The sequence below is a fragment of the Sesamum indicum genome, linkage group LG8 (genome assembly GCF_026168435.1).
Source record: "Sesamum indicum cultivar Baizhima isolate 11 linkage group LG8, ASM2616843v1, whole genome shotgun sequence".
Lineage (NCBI taxonomy): Eukaryota > Viridiplantae > Streptophyta > Magnoliopsida > Lamiales > Pedaliaceae > Sesamum > Sesamum indicum.
This window is the reverse complement of record NC_142664.1, coordinates 29,835,580-29,861,981: the sequence shown is the minus strand read 5'-3', so window position 1 is coordinate 29,861,981 and position 26,402 is coordinate 29,835,580. Positions and strand designations below refer to the sequence as shown.

The following is a 26,402-nucleotide window of genomic DNA, read 5'->3' as shown; positions in this document are numbered from 1 at the left end:
TGTTTTGACTACGTTTACAGAAACAACAAATCAATGACCGTTATGAAATTGTGATTGAGTTGTACTTGCCATAATTTTCTTCTTTTGACTATAATAATTAATGTAGCGAACAATTATATTTTTCTAGTGACTTGTGATTGAAGCGCGCAATGTGTCTTAAATTTTTATTATATTTATTTAATTATATATAAAGACAAACAAAATTAGTAAGTGATCAGAATTGATAAAGTAAAGAAAGTAAATTTTTTATTTGATTTAATATATACAGCTCTGCATATATATAAATTACATAATTTATTAAAGACAGAACTATTTAATTGAAAAAATAGTTATTTTTGAAAAGAAATAAGTAATAAGGAACTTTTTTGGCAATACCCAATTAGCTCTTCTACCACAGATACAATTAATGCTACTTTTTGCAGTTTAAGTATAAGTGAACTTGTCTATAGTCGCGACAACTCTCCTGAAATTTACATAATTATAAGAATTTTAATATAATTTGAAAAAATAGCAATCACTTTTGATTTTAACAATCATCAAACAATTAGTCTAATTTATTAATTATTTTGTGGTGAATTAACTTACTAAAATGTTCTTGTGGAATATAAATTATAATTTTACTTTTTTTTTTTTAATTTTCTTGAATTTTTGTATAGGTCAAGTGTATAATTATTTACAAAAATCAAAATTTCTTGTTCACAATATTCGATTTTTTACATTTTTTATATTGTTAAGAACACAAAAATGATAATTTTAGATATTCATCTAAAAATTACAATATCGTGAGTATTAATATTTTTGAAATGATAAAGAGTATTAATAATTGTTCGAAAATTCAAAATTTCCCTAAAAGTAAATTTGGCAACTTTGAACAAACATAAATTTGATCAGTGCTACCACAAATACTTTCCAGCTGTATGATTCCCTTTCATGAATAAACCTACAACCCCATCTCGTCAGTCCACGTCTCTGTCTAAACCCGACAGTCTCCTCATCCACCGGTCACCTTATCGGCTTTTCTTCCCTTCCCATATACATCCTTTTTAAATACCACAGCCTGCGCATTCATTTTCAACAGTGAAGACAAAACCCAAAGTGAAAATATGGGCAGTCCGGTTGAGTCCAATGGATCTTTGGGAAACAATATTCACATTTTCCTCATCAGTTTTCCAGCTCAGGGTCACGTCAACCCACTTCTCCGGCTGGGCAAGCGGCTCGCGAGTTTCGGCCTGTTTGTCACTCTTTCTGCACCCGAATTCGCGGGCCTCAGCATCCGGAAAGCTAACACCATCACCGACGATGAGCCCACCCGTTTGGGCACCGGCATGATCCGGTTCGAGTTCTTTGATGACGGCTGGGACTTCAACGACCCGAACCGTGACGACCTCGACTCCTACTTGGCCCAGCTGGAGCGTGTGGGGCGACAAAAACTACCACAGATGATCCGGAAACAGGCGGAAAAGGGTCGACCGGTTTCTTGCTTGGTCAATAACCCTTTCATTCCATGGGTTTCTGATGTTGCTGAGATTCTTGGAATCCCGAGTGCCATGCTTTGGGTTCAATCTTGTGCTTCTTTCTCTACGTATTACCATTATTACAATGAACTCGCGCCTTTCCCTAGTGAACATGAACCAGAGATTGATGTCCAGTTACCTTATATGCCTTTGTTGACTTACGATGAAGTTCCTAGTTTCCTGCACCCTAGCACCCCCTACCCTTTCTTGCGCAGGGCAATTTTAGGTCAGTTCAAGAACTTGTCCAAACCCTTTTGCATATTAATGGACACGTTTCAAGAACTGGAGCATGAGGTCGTTGAACACATGTCCAAAGTTTGTCGCCCCATCAAGACTATAGGCCCACTGTTCAAAGAACTCAAGAGCCCTAGTACTGGTAATTTTACTTCAGAATCAAATGCGATTCGCGCCGATTTTTATGCAGCAGACAGCTGTTTGGAGTGGCTGGACTCAAAAACCCCTCAGTCGGTGGTGTACATTTCGTTTGGCAGTGTTGTACATTTGAAGCAAGAACAAGTGGACGAGATCGCCCACGGGCTTCTGGGCTCCGAGGTTTCATTTCTATGGGTTGTGAGGCCGCCGCCGAAGGAGTTGAAGGTTGAGCCGCATGTTCTGCCACAAGGATTTTTGGAGAAAGCAGGTGATAAGGGGAAGATAGTGAAGTGGAGCCCGCAAGAGCAGGTGCTGGCCCACCCCTCCACGGCCTGTTTCGTGACGCACTGCGGCTGGAACTCGACGATGGAGGCGCTGGCGAGTGGTGTCCCGGTGGTGGCGTTCCCTCAGTGGGGCGATCAGGTGACGGATGCCAAGTTCTTGGTTGATGTTTTTAAGGTTGGGATTAGGCTGTGTAGGGGTGATTCTGAGGGCAGGATTGTACCTCGCGACGAGGTGGAGAGGTGCTTCAGGGCCGCGACTGGAGGCCCCGAGGCAGCGGAGATGAAGCAGAATGCTCTGTTGTAATTCGTAGATTATTGCTACCTCAAGTTTATTGAGCCTTCGTTTCGTAGTATAGTAACATTTTTTATGACAAAAATTCAGTGCTCTTGCCACGTACGGGTTGTGTTACTAAACACGAAAATCTAATCACTTGAAAATTTATATATAGAGATCAAGATTGATTTTACGTCATCAAACACCAAAGTCTAATCACATCACAATCAATACATACATTAGGACTAGGGCTTATAAAATATATATATAAGGTTGCTTTTAATGTCCCCATATCAATAATTTGGTGGTGTGCTTTCAAAATTAATTTTTAGGGAAAAATTTAGAGACCCCCTGTGATAATAGGAATGTTCAAAAATCCCCCTATGAAAATTAAAATATCAAATACCCCCCTATGATATAAAATAAAGTTAAAAAAATTCCCTCCGTACAAAAATTGAGCCACATGCGCTTTGACTGCGAGTTTTCTATAAAAATGCCTTTTTTTTTACATTTTTGCCCTTCTCTCACATTTAACATATAATATTATATATATGTATTTAAGAATTAAATATTATTATATATAATCATTATTTAATTTAAAATATGATATATTTCTATTAATAATAAAATATTCTTTTATATAATAATTAATTAATTATTTATATAATAAAATATTATTTTAATTAAATTAAAATTAATTATATATATATATATATTTTTTTTAAAAAAAAAGCAGTGGCGGCGGCGTCGCCGCCGCTGCTGAAGAGGAGGGCCGACGCCCTCCTCACCGTCCATCGTCCAACGCAGCAAGTGCGACGCGGTCGCCCAAATGGGCGGCGGGGGAGGAAAGGGGGGGTTTGGAGATGAAAAGGGTGGGGGAGGGGGGAAGAAGATGGAGGTGGGGTATAATTATTATTTTTTAATTTCTTTATAAATTATAATTATATGTATTATAAATATATGTTAAAAATTATAAATTAAAATAATTATATATTAATAAGCCTAGTTGACTGGTTTGACTAGAAGGGTATTTTAGTCATTGTTTCTAAAAAAATAGATTCAAATTGATTAGGGGGCGGTGTGATTATTTATTGGTAACATAGGGGTGACTTTTGATATTAAAAATTTCATAAGGGGATTTTTGATATTTTGTTATATCACAGGGAGTCAAAATGGATTTAACCCCTTAATTTTTATAGTGATGAATGAAATACCAAAAAGAGTAGTTGAAAAGATTTGAAATTGAAACAATAAAAAGAAATATGATGTCATTGTCGGGCTAAATATGCAGCACAGCGTGCATCTGAGCATTTTGTATATGATAATTGTCCGGGTTTTTGACCCTTTATTTGCTTGTAAGTGATGGAATCTCAGTGCTCTATACAACAGTGTACTTCCCTTTTGTACAGGATGTGCTTATGATATAAACGGAATCTAATTTCTTTTTGCCTTAAAAAAAAAGGATGCTAAAGTGACATTTATTAAATTAAGATCGGTGGATTTTACTATAAAATGATGTAAAAATTTGTAGTTATTTTCATTTCAGTAAAAATATATTGAAACAAATCGAAAAGCCCTTGGTGTTATTGTGATTATTTCCACTCTAGAAAAATTAATCTCATGAAGTACTTTATTCACAAAGAAAGGAAAGAAAATTTTGGTTTTCTTTTTTTTTTTAATCTATGTCAAAAATCATGGAGAACCAATATATGTAGATAGAACATTGAAGACGGAGGGAGAAAGAGGTCAGGCGATTATGGGTTTCCATAAGCATTGGAAACAAGAGAGGAAAGAACCAGAGAGACGAGGGAGAAGAAGAGAATTTAAATGTGTATTAATATTATATATATATATATATATATATATATATGCATATATCAATATAGTTTGATTCTATTGATTTTTCAATCTAATTTAATCGGTCAAACCAATAACAATGGCCCTTTGTGTTTTTCTTTGTTTTGTTTATTTTCCGATCAAGTTGTGAGGGCAGATTGGACAATGACACGTGAAGTCAACCAAATGACATAGTAGTGCATATATCGTGCAAATTACGTAATTAATTTTTTGGCAACCACATGACTCTCAAGTGATTGTGATCGACTCGAATCCTTCTAATATTTATTTACAACATATAATTATTGATTAATTAATTGGTGTGAAAATTAAGACACTAATTAATGCTATCCCATTACTGCATTTTATTTTTATTTTTTTAAGAAAAATGGTTATCACGTGGTAAGGCCAGCTTGAAGAATTGAACACGTCCGCACATAGTAGGTGCATAGCGTGCAAATGATTGAGGCCCTCTATCTGTTACTGTATTAAATTTTAACTTAATTTCAACCTTATGTGAGAATAATAACTTAAGAAGTTACATATACCTATTGGATATTATTACACTTTCCTCCCACAAGATTTGGTGTAATTATATATATATAAATTCTATGTAATTTGAAAAATTGCATCTAATATCTCTGAATTTAATTTGCTTTCGTCAAACAATGAATCACCCAGTTAGTGAAATCACTAATTGACTTTTTATATACAAAAAAAAATCAAATAAAAGTCCATATCGATCCAACACTAATTGACTTATTACTGATTTATTGCTGTCAAATAAATCTTTTTATAAAAATTATTATTATATATTTTCACACATTAATGTATGGGATGAGGTACATCAACATCATTATAATGGTAGTTTAATAAGAAAAAAATTTATTTGACCTGCAATAAATCGGTAATAAGTCAATCAAGTGTAAATATTAACTTTCATTCAGTGTTTTTTTTATTATTATTAATATCAATAAATTCAGTGAATTTTGACTAATGTATAAACTTATTTGTTAGACGGATGCAAACTTCAAAGTTATTGGATATAAGATCTTTGGTCAGTACTCAACGTTACTGTTTTCTGGAAATGTGATCGCATTATCATCTCAAACTACAGCACATAAACTGATGTCGAATTGACCAATCACAGACATGAATAGATAATAATATGTGATTTATTTGTATAAATTATTTTTATTTTTAAAAATTATATATACCTATTAAAATATTAAATTATTTTACATAATTATCATTACTTTTTAAAAAATATTGTGACACTGCATTTTCATTATATATATTTCTCTAATAATTTATAATGAAAATATTGTGTACATTTTTCTTGTAACTAATAATTAATTGTTAGTAACAATTTTGACCCAAATATTAACATTATTCGAACTATAATAATCATTTTTCCGACACAAAAAAATTGGCAATTTGATAAAATAATTATACAATTTTAATATTACTTGCATTTAATTTATGTTGCTAATATATTGCTGTTTTTATAGGGATTGTTATTATTTTTATATTAATAAAAAAGTTGAATCACATTAAATTCGATCCGAGTGCATCGCCCACCAGACCCCCAAACCACGTGCTTCAACGGCTTCCCTGCTTGCAATCATCTTCCGTCTATTTATATCCACGCCATATATACATTGGCCTCCGCTCAAGCAATAGCAGTCATAGCACACAAACACACGCAGAAATACGTAAAAACATGGGCAGTTTGTCTCATCATGAGCCCAATCATGCAACTGTGAAAAACATGCATATTTTCATGGTTTCTTTTCCAGGGCAAGGTCACATAACTCCACTTCTCCGGTTGGGCAAGCGGCTAGCCAATTTCGGCATGTTTATCTCCATTGCTACCCCTGAACTCGCTGGCGTATCCATCAAGAAAGCCAATGCAATTACCGACGACGAGCCCACCCCATGTGGCCGCGGCATGATACGGTTCGAGTTCTTTGATGACGGCTGGGACTTCAACCACCCTAACCGGGACGACATTGACTCCTACATCGCCCAGTTGGAGCGGGTGGGTCGAGAGATACTCCCCCAGATGATTCAGCGACAGGCAGAAAAGGGCCGACCCGTTTCATGCTTAATCAATAACCCCTTCATTCCATGGGTTTCTGACGTTGCTGAGAGTCTTGGAATCCCAAGTGCAATGCTTTGGGTCCAGTCTTGTACTTGTTTCTCTGCTTATTATCATTATTTCAACAGACTCGTGCCTTTTCCTAGTGAGGAAGAACCAGAAATTGATGTCCAGTTACCTCACGTGCCTTTGTTGAAGCACGATGAAATTCCTAGTTTCTTGCACCCTAGCACCCCCTACCCTTTCTTGCGGAGGGCTATTTTGGGTCAGTTCAAGAACTTGTCCAAGCCATGTTGCATATTAATGGACACGTTTCAAGAACTGGAGCATGAAACCATCGAATACATGTCCAAAATCGGTCGCCCAATCAAGACTATAGGCCCACTCTGCAACGAACTCAAGAGCAACAATGATACCACTCCTCCAGATTCAAATGCGATTCGTGCTGATTTTTATGCACCAGATAGCTGTTTGGAGTGGCTGGACTCGAAACCCCCACATTCGGTGGTGTACATTTCGTTTGGCAGTATTGTATATTTGAAGCAAGAGCAAGTGGACGAGATCGCCCACGGGCTTCTGAGCTCCGAAGTGTCGTTTCTATGGGTTGTGAGGCCGCCGGCGAAGGAACTGAAAGCGGAGACGCATGTTTTACCGGGAGGGTTTTTGGAGAAAGTTGGTGATAGGGGGAAGATAGTGGAGTGGAGCCCACAAGAGAAGGTGCTGGAACACCCCTCCACCGCCTGTTTCGTGACGCACTGCGGCTGGAACTCGACAATGGAGGCACTGGCGAGCGGCGTCCCGGTGGTCGCTTTTCCTCAGTGGGGAGACCAGGTTACAAATGCCAAGTTCATGGTTGATGTTTTCAAGGTTGGGATTAGGCTGTGTAGGGGTGAAGCTGAGGTGAGGATTGTACCTCGGGAAGAGGTGGAGAAGTGTTTCAGGGCAGCGACTAGCGGCCCCGAGGCAGCGGAGATGAAGCAGAATGCGGTCAAGTGGAAGAAAGCGGCGGCAGCGGCGGTGGTGGAGGGTGGTTCCTCGTATAAGAACATGTGCGATTTTGTCGATGAGGTTGCCAGACTGGTAGCGACAAAATCATGAAATTGTCCTTCTAAGTTGATTGAAATTTAGTTCAACTATATTTCTATGTATTTGCAGGTGTGATTGTTTTCTACTGTTGGTGGTCACTATCTGCCTCTGAAATGAATGTATTGCCACTTGTCACTGAATTTAATCATTTTGAATATAATGAATAAAACTTTATCTATTTTCTTTTATACTACCTAACATTTATATATATATATATATATATATCTCCAATATTAGCATTTGATTTTTTTGTTCATTAACATTTTGCAAATATCAAATCACACCTTTCTTTATAAATTAAGGTCGTGATTGCTTGTAGGATAATCTCATTCGAGTTGGAAAAGGGTTTGTTTGATTAGCAACACAAAATATAATTTTTTGCTACAATTAATTATTATAATTAAAAATTTATATATAAAAAATTAATTAATTACAACTCTACAATGACCAGTGATGTGTACAAAAATAAGTTAGTAAAAAAAAAACTAGCCCAAAATAGAATAAAGAACTGAGACCTCCCAAATCATATCTAACATAAGTGACATTATCTTTTTGATTAAAAAAAATGTAGTAATATGGATATATCTCCTGTGACCCCTCACAGAATTTTCTGCAAACATACATCACATTTCCAAATGTTCCGTCGAACTCCTCTCAAAGAAATATTCGGCCCAAGGAACCAAAGCAAAACCAAACATTGCCTAAACTCTTCTCTTGAATACTCATATTGATCTTCGAGTGCATTTTTATGTTATTTACGATGTTTTAAGGATGTCTCTAGAATTAAAGAATTCTGAACATCATGCAAGAAGTTTATTTGTATGTTCTTGAAAAACATATGAACACTCACACACTACTAGTGTGCGCGACTCCTGATTCGAATTAGTTACAGTTACAAATATGTATATACAATACAAGAAAGGAGAGGTGACGCTGTAAATGTACAAGACAACACGGGGTGGGAGCATGTACATAAGCAGTCAATAGCTGCTAGATCTTCCCAGGGAGCTGAAAAATGCAAGCATACTGTCATAAACATCTTCCTTCGATTTTACACTCAGAAGGAAATCTATATGACCGTAATTATCAAGATAAAGCAAATTTGGCTTCGATGGCAATTCCTTGAGAGTATGTTTCACATCAGAAACATCTGCTAATGCATCATTGCCTCCATAACCCATCCATATTGGCAACGAACTGGGAATGGAGCTGAGTTCAAACACTGGTGGCTCTAATTGGCTGTAATACCTCATGTTTTTCCACATTCCGTAGTCATACATTGCAAATGTACCTTTGCGGATCACTGACAAACACAGTTATTTAGAACATCGCTGTAGGAAATACAAACTAAAAGAGACGTCATATATGGCATGTGCATTCATGCACCAGAACGTTACAAACATTAGAACCAAGTGCCTAAACACTCTTTTAGTGTTTCATCAATTTGAGAATAGGAAGGCTACAAGTTGCAATTGGTTTTGGAGCAACAATTCGCAAAAACATATAAGGAGCAGAAAGAGCATACTCTGGAAGAGATGATGCAAGTTCTTGGAGGATGTTGGGTGGGGCTCAAATTCGAGATAGGAATCAATTCGAGAGTTGTTGAAGCAGCAATTCTTGCCTGCAAATTAGAACAGATTCATCAAGTACCAAAACATTTTAAGCAGTGTACAGGGCAATTCACATCTCACTTCAGAACAGTAAAAAAAAGCATTTATTGGGCACATAAAAAATCAACGACCAGGACCCAGCATTAATACTTGTCAGTGGAGGTTGAGGACATGCGGGTTTAAATCCACACCTCCTACCCCTTTTAAGATGAAATTTCATATTGACCCATAAAAGTACGTATTCTTTCAGGAACCAATCTTAATTTCTCATTAAGCTACCAAAAGGAATTGGTATTTGCTGATAAAATAGTTGTTACTTTCAGACTTTAGAGGAACGGCGAACAAGACACACCTCCTAATACTAAGGACTACCTGATACAAAGAAAAACCTTGAGACCTAATAAACAGGGCCAGAAAAGATTTGTCAAAATGCAGTAGAATGGGCATACTTATATGGTAAAATCCATTTTACTGAAACTATGCTTTGCTGCCAAGTGTCTCCTAGATCTTTCCATTGCATCACTTTAACCCTTTCATGGTTTGCATATAAGTAACCTGGTCGTGGTGTTAACAAATTATTTGGAACAGGGTCGTGGGAAATTAAACTAAGCTTTTCTGCACACCTCAAAGCATCTATCAGGACCATCATTCTTTCCCCCTCACATTTTAAATGGTAAAGACCTCTTTGTGACTGTATTCCACAACCAGACCCGTTTGATTACTAGATTCACCATCAGTATACTATCTATCCAACAAACATAGAACTTCTGTGAAACACTAGTTGGACTTCATCTTCACTTCTTCCAATCATTCTCACCTAACAAACAGCACCTGCATCCTAGAGGAACGAACCAGAACCTGAAGAAAAATTAATTAAATTTGAGAACCTGTAATAGATGTAAGCAAGTCACCACACTCCACGTGTCCATCACACATTATATCCATGATGCGAGTGCCCAAGTTACTGAAAATATAAGATGAACAAATGGAAGATTAGAGAAGAGCTAAAAATAGGTAATGGATTGACAATATAAAGGTGCTGTGAAACCTTTTGAAATTGAGTTCGTGAATGCCCATTGCAAGAATTACCTAGAAACAAAAAATTGTTTTCAGTATAGAGGTACCTCCAATCAGGAAAATCTAGAAAAAGCGCTGCACAGACCTCGTCAAGATGCAATTTGACTAATCTAAGAACAAATTGAGCAGTGATGTGTCCCAAATATGATATAGGACAAAGAAGTGCAGCAGCTTCAACCATTTTTACTAAATCTGGTTGGGTGAAGGCAGCAAGAGACATAATTGTTCCCTGTCAAAGTGCAAAAGAAGCACATATAAGCATTCAACAGAACATCTATTACATGAAAATTTTGACCTATCATGGGATTGAAGACCTGTGAATGTCCAACAACAAATACTTTGGAGTTTGTAACTGAATATATGTAACGGATCATTTCACCCAGATCATAAAGAGCCAGCTCTTGCCAGCTCCAATCCCAGAATTTCTGAAGCAAAGGCAAAGAAAAAGTAGATGTCATTTCCAATTTCAATGATAACTGAAAGGCTTGAGTGTAAAGAATAGAACCACATGCAATAGAACAATATCTTTGCATGGTAATTTCTCATTAAATGATAAAAGTCCTTTAGACATAACAGATAACAGTTTGCAGGCTTTAAGACGTACGAACAACTAAAGATGTCAAACTCACAGTGTCACACGTTGAACAAATTTAATCAAGCTTTGCACTCTCGAACACCAATCCCCAGGATATGTTCAAAAAATATCTGGGATAAAGAAACTACTTAACATGTTCACTTGTTCATACTTTGATTCATAGACCACCCCGGGTACAAACAGACGAAATGAATATCGCATATCATTATGGAAGTTAGAGCGTGGGCTTGTGCGGTGAAGCTCCCATCAGCTAACTTTAAAAAAAATAACTAGGAAAGTAGATTGATCATTTTATGGGTCCAAAACCATGGATATAACACTTGAAATCTTGTATTATCAAAAAGCAAGAGAAAGCGAGAGGGGACTTAAACCACGGCATGACAATGAAAATCCAAGCTTCAATGAAGGACCACAACCAACTAGATTTTGTTGTTACCATCTTTTGGTCATTGAAAACTTAAAAACTAAAGGAATAAATGTTCACCTTATCTTTCTCCGAGAGAGACACATGGCCATGGCTCCATCGAGTCCCACGCACATTACCAACCCAAACATCAAAACCATGGTCAGCAAGGATAAAGCCAAGTGATTGATTTGGCGAATCCATGAACCATGCATCGCCTGCCTGTTTTCATTATTAGATGTGCAAATGAGTATAGAAAGGAAAGGTCAGAAAATAAAACTCACTTAATGGTTCACAATTTCATGAACAATTAAATACAACATTGTCAGTTTTCCATAACATCTCAGTGCAGGAGTAGCATGGCTTGCAACAAATAGAAAAAGCAATCATTCCAAGTGAAATGAACATGAATAACCTACCCCAGAACAAAAGAGGATAAGGAGCAGCTATTTTCAATTCGAGGAGAACTAATGAACTCTTATCATTTCCAAGAAAGAGGTGCTTCATCGTCATGGAATTTAGTGGTTCTACTACAAATTTATGATCCAGAAATAGAAAGTGAAGAGCAGAGTGACTATATCTGTGCTCAAAATACCATTACATTCATGTTCATTGGAAAAATAAAATCACTAATATAGTTCCCCTTCGGACCTTCTTGATATTCTAAAGCATAAATACACCTCCTCTGCCAATAAACGCACTACATGAGTTAGGTTCAACAATATAGTTAAGTCTAACATGTCATGGAAAACGAAAAACAATGAAAAGATGGAGAACCCATGTACATATAGTCTCCATGTATAGGCATGTTCTATCCACACTAACCAAAAAATTGGGAAATATTTTACCATAAAAAGCCCATGAATTAGCAAAACCGGAGGGCCCCTTGGCTGAACAGCACCAGAAGAAGAGGAAACTCGTTGAAGGCCCAACACGTATCCATCTTTGGTGTGAGTCTACAAAAATTGGTCACATACACACTACTTTATTAGCTAACACTTCAACAAAGAAACGGTCTAGAACAAACCTAAATAGAGGATGATCCCTACTGAACACTATTGATGCAGGTAGATACCGAAATCACGAGACAAAATAGTAGGTTTTTCGAATTCGTGGATTAAACAAGTTCTTCCTAACTATGAATTTCCAAGCTTATATCAAGCTATAATGAAGGAAATACGCAGCATCCAATGTCAATTAAACTTTGACAGTGAATTGCTGAAATATCTGAAGAGGGCCATTACAATGTGTTCGGAGCAGGGGAATCCAGAAGGCTCGATGACGGAAGCGCAAAGACTGGCTGTAGGCGACTTGCGCCGGAGGTTGGACACGGCAATGAAGTCTTCGGTGGAACCGACGGCGGTAGATAGAAGGAACGAGATAACAAGGAACCCCGTAACGGCAATCACCGTCGCCGAGAATTCCATCAGAGCGCGAGAATATCCTGCAACGACCAGTCCAAACAGTTGGAGTGTGTTCGGATGATCTAGTAAATTATCTGTTCCATTTGTCTCGTTGTGACTTGTGGGTTAGCAAATTAGGTTACTCGCAGCGTCGGCGCTTGCAATAAACGCGATACAGGTAGAGGACGGAGAGAATATCCCCACAATTGGGCCGTACCTTTTAATATTGTGATTATCGGCCCATTTTTATTGTTCGAATTACGAAATGTTTTCCTGGGTTTCGAGTTGGGCTTCGATCCACTTCAGTTTAGGTGGGCCCAAATTAATGAAGCTTTATATTTTTGAACTTTCATAAATATTTGTCTTGCATTTAATTTTTTTTTGCTTTATTTTTTTTTTTTTTTGGTAAATATAAGTTTTATTATTAAACAAGATCGTACAATACTCAACTGATAGTTTCTTCCTCGACATGCCAAGGGATACGCTATAATCTATATAACGCACATGAACTAACAGAATGAAATAAATTAACATTGATAATCCTTTGTCTAATATCTTCCACAATGATAGTGGCTATAATGCTCGGTGGTCGCTCCGTATGCTCAAAGCGTCTCAAGTTTCGTTCTCTCCAAATGTGGTAAATGCAAGCAGCAAGGAGTGCACGATAAGCCAAGTTAATGATATGTTTTTCTCTCCATTTCCTTGCAGTCCACTCAACGTCCCGTGGCCATTCTCTATTAGGGCATTCAAACCAAACAATTCGTCGAATCGCTGTCAGGCATCTTCTGGCATAACGACATCAAAATAATAAATGAGTATGTGTATCTATTACGCTCTCATCACATAATATACAAGAGCATAGATATGATAGCCATGATTTATTTTTTATATATAAGATGTTTTTGGTTAATGAAACGTGAATAAAATAAGAATGTAATTCTAGAAAAATTTCTGATTTTTAAATTTAGTGAATATTAAATTTAATAAGTTATTATCCCCACATATTTACTTTAATTCTAGTCGATCATGTCCAAGAATTGAATAAACAAATAAGTTATATTTTTTTAATGATTTTTTTTTTTGCTTCATTTTCTTTTTATGAAAGAATGTCATTGAAAGCATACCATTTTTTGTTCCTTTATTTTCTTATTCTATTTTATTGTCCATACATTTTATAAGAAAAAAATGAACAGCAAAATGAGATGAAAAGGAATTATTAGAGAAAGGTACTTAAAAGAGCCATAGGATCTTCTATTTCATCTCCTATTGTTTCTCTGGATAATTTTCATGTGGATAATCTTAATTGAGAAAAAATATGTTGTAGAAATTATGGGACAAGAGAGAAAAAATTAAAAAAGTTGATCCAAACAAAAAATTAGAAAAAAATAAAAATCTATGTCAAGAGATAGAAAATATTAGGAGATACATATTATTTTTTGTCACTACAACAAAATAGAAAATTATCGATAAAAAAATAATTATTCAAAATTTTATTATTATCACTAATTATATTTATTTAGTGGTAAGAATTATTATTTTTATCATATATAATAATGAATTTTAAAGTTTTAGTGAAGATTATTATTTTATAAAATTGTAATTAGTTTCTAATTGAAAAAATTAACTCTTGTACTAGTTCACTAACTCTTGAGAGAGTTAATTTAGTGAACTAAAAAATAACGCCAAGAGAGGTAGTACATTTCGTGGAGTGGTAATATACAGTTATCTTAGTGAACTAGTGGAGATAATTATTTTGTAAAAATTATTATTTAACTTTAGAAAATGCATTTTAAACAAATTTAAAAAAATATCACATCAACTATAATTATTATATTTTTTTATCTCATAATTAATTATGTATTAGAAAAATATTGATTATACTAAAAAAATAATAATTATTTTATATTATTATATTTCTTTCAGTATCGCGTATTATTATTAAAAATATATTTAAGTAATTTAGTATCATTATTAGTGAAAATATTAATGAATACGTGAATGTAGCTTTTAAAACATTATAACATATTTAATATTTTGTAATTGTTGTAAATACAAATTTTGTATTTTTGGCAAGAGAATATCATCTAACTATGAGAATTAAGACGTCATTTGTTATTGGACCTAGTCAAGTATTTTCCAAACACAACCATATGACAATCATCTACAGAAGCAATAGAAAATTAAATAGAAAAATGAAATAGAGGATTACTTAAAAGAGTAATTTATGAGCATAGTGTTATTATTCATCCTTTTATTTTAATTTTTTAATTTACACAAATATTTATTTAATTGCTATATTTAGCTTTGTAATCCGTCCACAGTTCGTTCACGGACTTCCCAAGCAACTCTTGGAAGAACCCGTCGCTATACCCGTCCCTCATCTTCTTGTTGAGCTCAGCCACGAATGTCCCACTCCTCAGCCCGTCGCAGTAATCCAGGAACCTGGCTGTTACGTCGTAGCCTTGATCCCACCGGTCTCCCTGCCCTGCCTTCACCCAGTGGCTCGGCGCGTAGCCTGCCTTCAACCGAACAAAGTCTGCTATTCCCTCAATCAGGCCCCCCGGCGTTTGCCCGTTGCCGTTCCACTGCCAGATGTGCGTCATTTCGTGGTACAGGACTCCGGTGAACTCCGTTTTCACGTCGCCGGTGTAACCTTGAATGTACCTGGACGTAGTTGTTGGGAATTTTGGCTGTACGTACTTTGAAAAATAATTATAAAGCTAGCTAGCTAGCTTATAGGGCTGGATTGTAATTATTGTTGAAATATTATTCAACTTCGTCATTATAATTTTTTCAATAAATTAAAAAATAAATTTAAGTTTTCACTGAACTATGTATTATTAAACTATCACCACTAGTAAAAAAAAATTAAAATGATTATCACTAGTTTATATTCTTATATAAAGAAATGGGTTCTAAATTTTTTATAAAATTCGAACTCATTATATTTAAAAAAAAAAAAAAAAGGTGAAAAATTGTAGAGATGGAAGGAGTACATACCTGGCACTGACATGGATTTCGTTATTGCTAGCATAGGCAACACCATCCATGTCATCAATGAACAGGCTAACTCTCTCAACGCTTTTCCTGTCGGAGGGGTTGTTCTGCTGGAAGATCCCCCATATGAAGGTCGTGGCTGCGTTCATGGCTTCGCGGGTGTACTGGGCGCCGATGTCGGTGTCGAACCGGGCACCAAGGGGAGTGTTGGCAGCGGTGTTAGTGACGCTGTACTCGACGGCGGAGCTGCCTTCCATGGCTGATAATATTGCCAAGGCAGAAAGCATAACAAACACTAAGATTGCCATTTTATGACAAAGACTGAATTCGTCTTTAGTTGTTGTTTGCTTGGAATTGCATTTTCTTGCATATTTATATAGGGCGTCGGCCATGGGGATGATTTGATGTTAGAAGCTTATTGCTTGACCAATTCAACGGGGGACAGCACGAGGAAAGTCGTCCTTCGCTTTAAAAATTAATCATATGCAATTATGAAAACAATATTACTTATGTTTGGGGTTTTCATGTATTTTTAAAATGATTTAATGTATATTTGAAATGCATAATTTGATTTGTAGAATTTAATAAGAATTATTTATCAATTATTACATGTATTGTTAATTATACACAATAAAAATTGATATGAAACACGTTTTAGTTCATTTTTAATATTTTTAAATAATTGATATACACTCCTCAAAATGTATTCATTTTCCAAAATCAATAAAAAGAAAAAACTTACAAAAACAGCACAAAACAAAAGCATTCAATGTTTCCTTAAAAATATATGGATAGTCCTAAATTAACCTTAACATATTGTTATTACATTCAATGTGCAATATATTTATATTTTTGAATCAATTACATATATATATATATATATATATATAGTCTGGAAATTCTTGCCCGAATTCAACTCGTGCAAACATGAACCAATTATATTTGCACTTGTAATGTAATTGGTGTACAATTTATGAAAAGTGACTAATCATAAAGCAATTGTATTACACTTGCTCTGTAATTGGATTGATTTGCCAAATCAGGTCCAGATAAAAAAATTTCATATATAATTTTCTTTGAATTTTTTTTCTTAAAAGAATATAACGATAGTTTTGAATCAACTAACATACTATTGTGACCACATTCGATAAGCAATACATCAATATTTATAAATAAACCAACAAATTCAAAATAAAAAAAAAATCAACATACTACTATTAAAAATAGATTGAATAACAAATTCAAAGTAAACAAAGAAACAACGTATTATTATTAAAAGCAGACCTCACAACCTCTTAATCGTGAGACCACAACCTCACTACTGAAACAAGGAATTATTTGTAGTTTTCATTCAACTACTACTCAATCCAAATCCAAATTAGCGATTTTAAAAATTTAAAAGGAATTAGAGCTACATGAAAACGATTTTCTTGTTCTACTAAATGTGTGCTGTTTTTCAGTTGCTCTTCTGATACACGCTTTCTTAACCTTTTGAATTTTGCAGACAAAAAGGAAAATGTAGGTGCGACTACAGACGGCATTGATTATTAAAGAGACACATAAATGACTTCTAGAAGCCAAAAGAATTGACGAAAAAATACGACGTAGTCCTCATAACCAACCTAAAAACGTTAAATAGTCACGCAATTTTGTCTTAAAATTTTGCAGTTCCCTCCAATTTAAATTATTCCAAGTTCAAATAAGATTAAAGTTAATTTTGAGTATTCTTTTTTGTTATTCTAAAAAGTATAGTTAGAATTAATTTTTTTAAAAAATACTTTCGATATTGTTACTTATTGATTTTGATACGTGCTGAAATAGCAGGGATCCAACAAGTTTGGACCTTCGTTTTGAGGTTGGGCAGAGATAAAAGAACTTGAGAAAAAAAAACCTACAAAATAACACGTTAGTACGCCGATACTCAAGTTAGTATCGAATTTACGAGAAAATAATTATAAGAAATAAATCATAATTAGAAATCGTGGTATAGTGATCAGTTGCGTGAGAGAAATAATGCTAAGAGTGTAATCAGGGTGCAGGGAAGAGTGTGACAACAATATTCTAGCGTCTAGAAGGTGTCTCTCGTTTGGGATCAAACCTGTATTTATAGGGGTGTTCCCCTTCGGCAGGACTCTGCACGTTTTCTTTAATCTCGAGATGAGTGGATATGAGTTGTTAAGATAAGTTATAATCTGATCTTATTTTTAACTAATCTAGTTGGGAAGTATATTTTCGAGTTGAGGCGGATTATTTGTTGTTGAGGGCTCCTTGTCAACAAAAAGTCTTTTTGCTCCAGGAGTTTAGGGCTGTAAAGGGACTTCCCTTGAAATGTGTCTTTCATGTTGGCCAAATGTCATGTGTGGTAATTTAGGTGGACGCCATGTGTGGAAGACTGGGTGCGGCCTCAATCTAATCATCATCATTGGGCCAGATTCTTGAGTAGCTTGGGCTCTTCTCCTCGTACAGGTTGTGTGTCTAATGGGGGAGAACTTGAACTTTTATTTCTCCTTATAATGCAATGAATTTATTAGACTGTTGAAAATATTTTTTTTCCTTGGGTTGAATTTTTTTGGATCATACACATTATATTTATTTTATTAGAAGTGTTAATTTGCGAATTCTTTATATTTATATGCCATTTATATGTATGTGGTTGCCCTTGTGCATAGTTCTAGTAGCAAGACAAATTATTATTATTACTAGTGATATTTTTGACAACGACGTCGTAGCAGGACTAATTTTATTTCTATGGTATAGACTTTAAAATACGTTGACCCAAGATACCGCTTGACTCTAGGCCGGCTGGAAAATTATATACAATCTTTTTCAATAGGTCCACAAATTTGCCTACCGAGAGATACTGTTTAAAGTGGATTAAATTTTTTATTTTAAATTTTATTATTTTATTTTATTTTAATTAATACATACAATTTTTTTTGTATATAAAAATTATATTATTTATTTTATTTTAAAAGTTATATGCATAATATATATTTATTTAGTGAAATAAAAGATGTAAGAGAATTTGAAATTGAAAATCTGATTCATATTTAAGAGACCCTTTGTGTCAAAGGATTAGTTTAAATTTGTTTTTAAATTGTTCTCAATTGTACTCTTTAATTGAATTGATTTTCAAACTTTCTATTTTAAAATTTACGTATATCTTTATTTAATTTCAAGATGCTAAATATTTTTCAATGGACATGATCGTTCTGCACACTTCTCATAAATATTTTCTGATATTCCACAAAATTAATCTTATAAATTATAATAATGTAAATTCTTAATTCTTATATGTACTAAAATCGACCAAGTATTAGTCAAAGAAGACAATTAAACTTCAGAGAAAATTGACCAATACTCATTATTTTTTCTGAAATAAGTATCCACTATCCATTGGCTCCTATGACTCCGTCAAGAAATCTATTTTTATATGTATTTGTCTAAATCGTTTTCAATGTACACTGAGAATTTATAATCCCAATTCTTTAGCTTTATTTGGAATTATTTTTTTTATTTTTATAGAAGTCATCAATTACGTCCTCTAATCATAATATGTATATCAAGACATTAAAATTTTTAATTAATTAAATTAAATACATCAACAAAAGCAAAAAATATGTATAGTGAAAAATTATAGCAAATACGTACATAATAAACATAGAGTCTACCGTATATAAAAATAACATATAATATCCATATAAATGAACTTTTTATCGTATGAAAACTTCTGAACCATCAGCTTTATCATTGAGAATTGATGTCATTGATAAAATATTTTTAAGATACTCCATATTTTTCAATTGGGCGCGCGCGCGCACACATACATATATATATATGGTAAAATATTTTTGTAATCGCTTAAAATAAAGATAGAATCTGTTTTGGTACTACAACTATGACATGTATCGCTTTTAGTTCGATAAAATTCAGAATCACATATTTTTAATCCAAAAAATGTACTTGGCTTAGGACCCAGATTTTGGAGATGGATCACAACTTGTATTTCAAATTTGTGCATTTTCAGATATCCCTTTTTCTGGGAGTTTCGGGAGGATACAAAACGCCATCGGAGTGAATACATGATGCAGGTCACACAATCGGGGTCGAATCGTCGGATCTTGAAACTATGAGGTTGGGTTGCAGAACTCTCCGTCAGCCCCTGGGGGGGAGGGTCTGGTTGCCCGACCACTGAAATATGTGAGCTATTCATGGTACATTAAGGACGTGAACCAGAATCGGGCCCTGCCTGGCGGGTAGGACTGTATGACTTGAGCGCTGATGTTTATGTTGAAGTCGCCGTTTGTATAAGCCTCTGCCCCGTGAAGTTGGAGATGAACACGTTTAGGACCGGAATGTTTTTTTCGTTCGGAGTGGGAATGTTGTTTGAAGAGGTTCCATATGAACTGGTTGTAGTTGACATTGTTTGCAAGGTGTAAGGGATCCCAATTTCCCTGTCGAACTGGAGGCCGCGGGGGTGGTTGCGAGCGTTGTTGGTGACCATTATTTGACTGCAAGAATGCCTTGTAGTAGAGAGGAGGGAATTACGAGAAGAGAGGTAAAGATAGAGGCATTTCTTCTCCCCATGATGTTGGACAGTTTAAGTTTCTTTTGTCCACTTAAGAGTTTGTGCGTAAGACTATATAACTTTCTTGCAACATTGTGTGTACATGCTTTGGCCGTTCAGGTTATATTTAAGAGGTAAACATATATGTTGCGTATAATATAATGTTGGAATTTTGGTTTCACTGCTTTTCACCTCCACCACGCTGATGGTTACGGTCAAAAGATTTCGGACAGTCAAATAGGAAAAAGATTGTGAATGATTTGTATTAAAAATAACTTAAATATTAAAGTTCCTGTATCGTGTGTGCGTAATATTGCAATAAATGACATAAAGAAGACATGGGTGCAAAAGGATCAGAGGTGGTACTTGACCTTATAATTTGGTTTCGTGTGGGATGAATTTAATTAATTATAAGATTCTAAATTATCCTTCTTAATTGTGTGGATTCGAAAATTTAGTTCAAAATAAATTCAATTGACTCCAATTATACACTCAGGATCCTTTTGCACCCCTCCCCCCTCCCCTTTCCTCCCGGCACACCTCCCTCCTCCCCTTCCCTCCCCCTGCCGCCCATTTAGGCGATGTCGGCCGCTCAGATTTGGACAATCGGCGTCGCTCAGGGTGAGGAGGGCGCTGACCTTCCTCTTTAGCAGCGGCGTCGTCGTCGACACCGCCGCGGCTGTTTTTTTTTAAATTATATATAAAATTAATTTTAATTTAATTAAAATAATATTTTATTATATAAATAATTAAGTAATTATTATATAAAAGAATATTTTATTATTAATAGAAATATATAATATTTTAATTAAATTATATAAAATAATATTTAATTATTAAATTCATATATAATATTATACATTAAATGTGAGAGAAGGGCAAAAATGTAAAAAAAAGATACTTTTATAAGAAAATCGCAGTCAAAGCGCGTGTAGCCCAATTTTTGTACGGAGGAAATTTTTTTAACTTTATTTTATATCATGGGGAGGGTATTTGATACTTTAATTTTCATAGGGGAGTTTTTAAACATTTCTATTATTACAGGGGTCTTTGAATTTTTTCCTATATAATTGTTAGCTAGCTAATTAATCTAGTACTACTATGGACTCAACAAGATTTCAATACTTCAAATGATCAAATAACACACCACCTGCGCCGGCGCTGCCAGCCGGAATATTCCCGTACTTTGCCTTATACTCACTCCACACTTGAGGCAAAGGTTTCCCCAACAACTCCTGAAAATACTCATCTTTATACACTTCCCTCATCTTGTTATTCAACTCCGGAGTAAAACCACTTCTCAAACTATCACAATACTCCAAAAACCGGGCCGTCACGCCGTACCCCTCGTCCCACCTCCCACCTTCGCCTGGCTTAGTATAACCCTCAGGATCATAGTAAGTCGACTTGATCATAACATAGTCGGCAATCCCCTCCGTTAGGCCTCCGGGCGCCGTCCCCTTGCCCGACCACTGGAAAATATGAGTCATTTCATGGTACATTAAGGAAGTGAACTCGAATTTAGCCCGGCCAGGGGGGAAGCTCGCCAGGCCTATGGCGCTGATGTTGATGTTGTCGCCGTTTGTGTAGCCGAAAGCGTCATTGAAATCGGAGATGTATACGTTTAAAATGGGGACGTTTTTTCTTTGTGAATCGGAAGGTTGTTGGAATAGTTTCCATATGAAATTGTTTATGGTTCCCATTGTCTGGAGAGTGAAGGGGACACCGATTTCGGTGTCGAAACGCATGCCGCCGGGAGTGTTGGAGGCTGTGTTGGTGACTGTATATTGAACTGCAACAATCCCTTGTAGTAGTGATGATGAGAGGAGGAGTGCATATGTGAGGAAAATGTGAAGGTTCTTTGACATGGTTGTGTGAATTCTTGGCTTGAAAATTTAGGTCTGAAACAAGGTTGTCAAGAGTGGTTTTGTTTCTAATGTTGGAATTGATGGAGTTTTGAGATGTGTTTTTCTGTTATTTATAGGGTTTGAATTATATATATTCGGATCTTTTCTCAAATCTCACCAGATTAAATGCATTAAGGAATTATGGAAATGAAAGAATCTGTTTATACGCAAACATTGAGGTGGTCTATACCATAATGCAAAACTTTGAAGTAAGAGGGAATTACTCCAATACTAACAACATTTATGTATATTGGTAAAAAATATTAACCTCCAAAGGTAAAAAAGTGATTTAACATATATGAAACACATATTAAATAAATACAACCCACCACACCATACAACTCTCCAACACTAAATATTATTTTTTAAGGGGAATCATTATTCATTGATTATGACTTTTTTCTTGTAAAAGGACCTCTTTCGAAAATCGCATTTCACCTAGAGTGTATTTGTGCTGTATGTAAAATTCTCAATTTTATCCCTTAATAAAAACCTCGACCACATCCAACATTTATATAGATATTGAATTCATGTTTTGTTTGACGTGTACCGTGATAAAGAAAATAAATGCTATTAACATCTATGGATTTATAATAACTTGCATTATGACTGTTGGATTTTCATAGTTTTTGTTTTTTTTCAGGAATATTAATATACAGTGAGACAAATATCACATATTCAATGAGATTTAAACCTAATGAATTCAAAAATTTTATGAGAGGATCTTTAACTTTAAACACTAAACTAAGATATTATTGGTGTTGGATTTGCAGTTTGTGTTTAAGGAAAAACCTAATTAAGTTAATTTTGTACGAACTTATTAATATTGGATCTTTTTATTATATACTATATATATATATATATATATGTTCAGATATAGATTTGCGCCATTTGCGAATAAAGGAATTTTTTATAATTATTTAAGTTCAAAATCGTGTGGCGTTAATATCATACTTCTAATAATTAAGATAGTATATTCATGATATTGAGACTTCACGATTAGAAAATCATGAGTTCAAATTTGACAAATCTGGGTATTAATTTATTAATATTACAATAGTTTTTCTAATGAGTCATTGATATATTTAATTAATTAGCATCGATAAATTTGAAATATATATATGGCATAGTGAAATATAATAATTTTTACATTAGAAAAAATATAATTTTTTGCCACGATTAATTACTATAACCAAAAAAAAAAAATCATGAGAAATACAAGTTAATCACATTATGGAAGAAAAAATCAAACTAAAAAAAGGAAAGGTTGAATTTCAAAAAAGGAAGGGGTTGAAGAAGGAAAGAAATAAATGAAAAACAAAAAGAATAACATTTCAATAAAGGAATATGCTATAGAGGGAAAGAAATCAATGAAAGGGGAAAGGTTGACATTTCAAAAAATGAAGGTGTTGAACAAGAAAAGAAATCAATGAAAAAGAAAAATATTAAAGAAGGAAAGAAGTTAAAGAAAGAAAGAAAATGTTGACTTCACATATTAATATAATTTCATATTAGTATAAATACCCCATTCATCGTCACGAGGGATGGAAGAGAAAAAAAAAAGAAGCTTGTAATGAATTTTATTGTAATGGTGCTGAATTGCACCCCAATTAATAAAATTTAGTTGATTTCATTTTTTGTACCATCACCACGGCTTCACAACTATCATTAGCTGTTGTCTCTGCAGGTATGATCAAAATATTAGCCATGACCAAAACTATGACAAACATTTTGGTTACGATTGAAAATCATGGCGAGTATTGATTAAACGTGGTAAAAATTAAAATTTTTTCTTTCATTTTATTTAGCCATTGTTAAACATAGTGATTTATTATGGTTGTTAAACCGTGGTCATTTATAATATAGTGAAAACTCGATTTTTTTATAGTGTCACTTAAAGAAAAAAAAAAAAAAGAAATATCATACTTAAAGTTAATGGAAAATCCATGGTACGTAAAGAGAGGTTTATCGTTCATAGATGTTCGAAGCCACAAATTAAGAATTTTGCAACGTTCAATTAATTAAATTTGATTTAAATCATGAAGTCACAAAATGTTGCACTTTGGACACACTTGAGTTAGGCAACCTGCGAAATTGGCAAACTACCTATACCTCTCCATACATAGCCTTATAATCAGCCCAGAGCTGGCCAACCGGCTTCCCCGTCAACTCCACAAAGTAATCCTCGGAGTAATTATGTCTCATCATCTTATTCAACTCGGCCACGAACCCTGATTTCAACCCATCACAATACTCCAGAAACCTCGCCGTGAAATCATATCCCTGATCCCATCTCTCACCCTGTCCGGGTTTTGCAAAGCCCGGCGGGTAATAACCCGATTTCAGGATCATGTAATCCGCTATTCCCTCCACCAGGCCTACCGGCGTGTGCCCTTCCCCGTTCCACTGGAAGACGTGGGTCATCTCGTGGTGAAGCAAGGAAGTGAATTCCCATTTCAGGTTCCCTTTGTACCCCGCTAAGTATATCGCACTCACGTTGATCATCTCTCCGTAGGTTATGCCTTCTGCGCCGTCGAACTGGTGGATGAATAGCTTCACGACTCGTACGTTCTTCCTGTTTGATCCGCTGTACTGTTGGAGTATGTCCCAGATGAAATAGTTGATTGTTTTCATTATTGATTTGGTGTAGGGAATCCCGATTTCGGCGTCGAAACGATGTCCTCCGGCGGTTTCTTGTGCAGCATTGACGGCGTCGTACTCTACCGCGGATATGGACTGAAAATGTGTTAGGATTTGCAGCAGAAAGAACATGAAGATGGGTGTTTTCATGGCTGCTTTCCTTCTTTTCTTCTTCTTATTTTCTATTGATACAGAAAATGAGTTATAGCAAAGTGAGAAAGGATATATATATATAAGTGCGTGTGTGTGTGAAATTGATTGGGGGTAGATTTCTCCTATTCATTCCGTATTCTTGATTATTATATGAGAGTTAGAGATGAATTTGGTAAGCCACCGCAATGACCATAGTTCTTTGTGGACATGGATTTGAGACATCCACTTTGAATTCGGGAAATTGAATTACAATGGGTTACTTTAATTCATTTGTAATCTTATCCGGAGACAAGAGCGACTTGGTTGAGAGTGGAAGGATCATTGCCTTGAACTCCTTAGTTCAATTATACAGCTACTTGAGTGGAGAACAAAATTTCATTCACCGGTAATCATTTTATGAAATTCAAGAAAGATGGTTAAAAAATTACATAGTCTCAGTTGTATGGGCTATTATCGAACATGGTACCCCATAACTTAAAAGTTCAGAAAAAAGCCCAACAGGAATATGAAGGAAAGTCCAGGCCCAAAACAAAGAAAGGCAAAACAGCAACAAATCCCAGTGGGAAATAAAAGCAAACAGTTTGTGTGCAGAAGCAGAACTGATCAAGTAGTACAGATCTCCTTCAGCTTACCAGCAACAGATTCATCCAGCGAGTACTGCAAATCAACACACCACCCCAAAATGAGATAGAGGGAGAGAGAGAGATATGTATACAATGAACCGGCGATTACATGGTTAAGAAGGTGACCTTGTTGAGGACCCAGAGGGAATGTGTGTAAGTTCGGTTGAGGAGTTCGTTGAGGGCAGCAGCGTCATTGGGGTCGACATCTCTGTAGTTGACGAAGTTTTCACGAGCGTATTTCGCGTAGTAAGCCCTCGTGTCCTGCGGCAGTCGTCGCACCAGCCTCAGCACTTCCCCGTAGGCTCTTAGAGCCTTGTGCATTTCTCTGTAGACCATTAATCAGACTAAATTTGCAGCTGAATATCAGTGTCTGCCAATTTTGTTTGCAAGGGACGAATTAGCAGTACTCTACGTTGCGAGTTAGTGGGAAGGAAGAAAGAAGAAAGGAGGAGGGATGTTCATTTGTGATGGGCCAGTGGGTCTATTCGGACTATTTCAGAAATTAGAGCCCACACACAACTACTACTTCACATTTATTCATAATTAAGTTAGTAAAGTCGGTTAATGTAGTATAACCTATATTTCCTTATGGATCTCTATTAACATGGGTAGTTTCTTGAAACGTCACCGAATCCTCATACTTTTCTAATTTGGGGGCATCATCAATGGTTCGATCCGAGTCACCAGACTTTAAATTTATAACTGAAAGATTTTGAACAAGCTAAAAATATTGAAAAATCAATGATTTTAATCTATAGAACTAGGTCGCTAGATGGATTAGATTTTTTGTCAATGTAATTTGGTACATATATCATGAATATATCAAATAAATATGATTTAAAATAAAAAATTGAATCCAGAATTTCACCCCAAAATGATGCTAGATTTCATACTTGTATCCACCTCTTGGGGTCACAAGGAAGCGTTGAGATATCAACTGTACAAGGAGTCACATGTGAT

General features: G+C 35.2%; 7 protein-coding genes across 8 annotated transcripts; 2 read left to right on the top strand and 5 right to left on the bottom strand.

Moving 5' to 3' along the window:
• Positions 1 to 979: 979 nt before the first annotated feature.
• LOC105169502 (gallate 1-beta-glucosyltransferase) lies at positions 980 to 2,567 on the top strand. Its single transcript, XM_011089903.3, has one exon. The coding sequence runs from the start codon at positions 1,104 to 1,106 to the stop codon at positions 2,472 to 2,474; it is 1,371 nt and encodes a 456-aa protein (XP_011088205.1). The 5' UTR covers positions 980 to 1,103; the 3' UTR covers positions 2,475 to 2,567.
• A 3,366-nt stretch (positions 2,568 to 5,933) lies between these two features.
• On the top strand, positions 5,934 to 7,645 carry LOC105169501 (gallate 1-beta-glucosyltransferase). The gene has a single exon (XM_011089902.3). The coding sequence runs from the start codon at positions 6,004 to 6,006 to the stop codon at positions 7,477 to 7,479; it is 1,476 nt and encodes a 491-aa protein (XP_011088204.1). The 5' UTR covers positions 5,934 to 6,003; the 3' UTR covers positions 7,480 to 7,645.
• Positions 7,646 to 8,250: 605 nt separating this feature from the next.
• LOC105169500 (lipase 1) lies at positions 8,251 to 12,695 on the bottom strand. 2 transcript variants are annotated; one of them, XM_011089900.3, is made up of 9 exons: positions 12,397 to 12,693; positions 12,001 to 12,108; positions 11,234 to 11,374; positions 10,469 to 10,579; positions 10,240 to 10,383; positions 10,126 to 10,166; positions 9,965 to 10,041; positions 8,993 to 9,088; positions 8,251 to 8,770 (listed from the first exon to the last, which is right to left on the bottom strand). In XM_011089900.3, the coding sequence occupies exons 1-9, from the start codon at positions 12,577 to 12,579 to the stop codon at positions 8,448 to 8,450; spliced, it is 1,224 nt and encodes a 407-aa protein (XP_011088202.1). In that variant the 5' UTR covers positions 12,580 to 12,693; the 3' UTR covers positions 8,251 to 8,447. The 2 variants fall into 2 exon arrangements, with proteins under 2 accessions (XP_011088202.1, XP_011088203.1); XM_011089901.3 differs by lacking the exon at positions 10,126 to 10,166 and having other exon boundaries at positions 10,202 to 10,383; positions 12,397 to 12,695.
• A 2,069-nt stretch (positions 12,696 to 14,764) lies between these two features.
• LOC105169499 (Plant basic secretory protein (BSP) family protein) lies at positions 14,765 to 15,913 on the bottom strand. The gene is made up of 2 exons (XM_011089898.3): positions 15,556 to 15,913; positions 14,765 to 15,219 (listed from the first exon to the last, which is right to left on the bottom strand). The coding sequence occupies exons 1-2, from the start codon at positions 15,858 to 15,860 to the stop codon at positions 14,841 to 14,843; spliced, it is 684 nt and encodes a 227-aa protein (XP_011088200.1). The 5' UTR covers positions 15,861 to 15,913; the 3' UTR covers positions 14,765 to 14,840.
• Positions 15,914 to 21,077: 5,164 nt separating this feature from the next.
• Positions 21,078 to 22,047, bottom strand: LOC105169882 (uncharacterized). Its single transcript, XM_011090436.3, has one exon. It carries the CDS (start codon positions 21,985 to 21,987, stop codon positions 21,238 to 21,240), a length of 750 nt encoding a protein of 249 aa, XP_011088738.1. The 5' UTR covers positions 21,988 to 22,047; the 3' UTR covers positions 21,078 to 21,237.
• A 2,008-nt stretch (positions 22,048 to 24,055) lies between these two features.
• On the bottom strand, positions 24,056 to 25,061 carry LOC105169881 (uncharacterized). Its single transcript, XM_011090435.3, has one exon. The coding sequence runs from the start codon at positions 24,814 to 24,816 to the stop codon at positions 24,133 to 24,135; it is 684 nt and encodes a 227-aa protein (XP_011088737.2). The 5' UTR covers positions 24,817 to 25,061; the 3' UTR covers positions 24,056 to 24,132.
• A 114-nt stretch (positions 25,062 to 25,175) lies between these two features.
• On the bottom strand, positions 25,176 to 25,956 carry LOC105169498 (complex 1 protein, LYR family protein). The gene is made up of 2 exons (XM_011089897.3): positions 25,569 to 25,956; positions 25,176 to 25,476 (listed from the first exon to the last, which is right to left on the bottom strand). The coding sequence occupies exons 1-2, from the start codon at positions 25,776 to 25,778 to the stop codon at positions 25,423 to 25,425; spliced, it is 264 nt and encodes an 87-aa protein (XP_011088199.1). The 5' UTR covers positions 25,779 to 25,956; the 3' UTR covers positions 25,176 to 25,422.
• Positions 25,957 to 26,402: the final 446 nt, after the last annotated feature.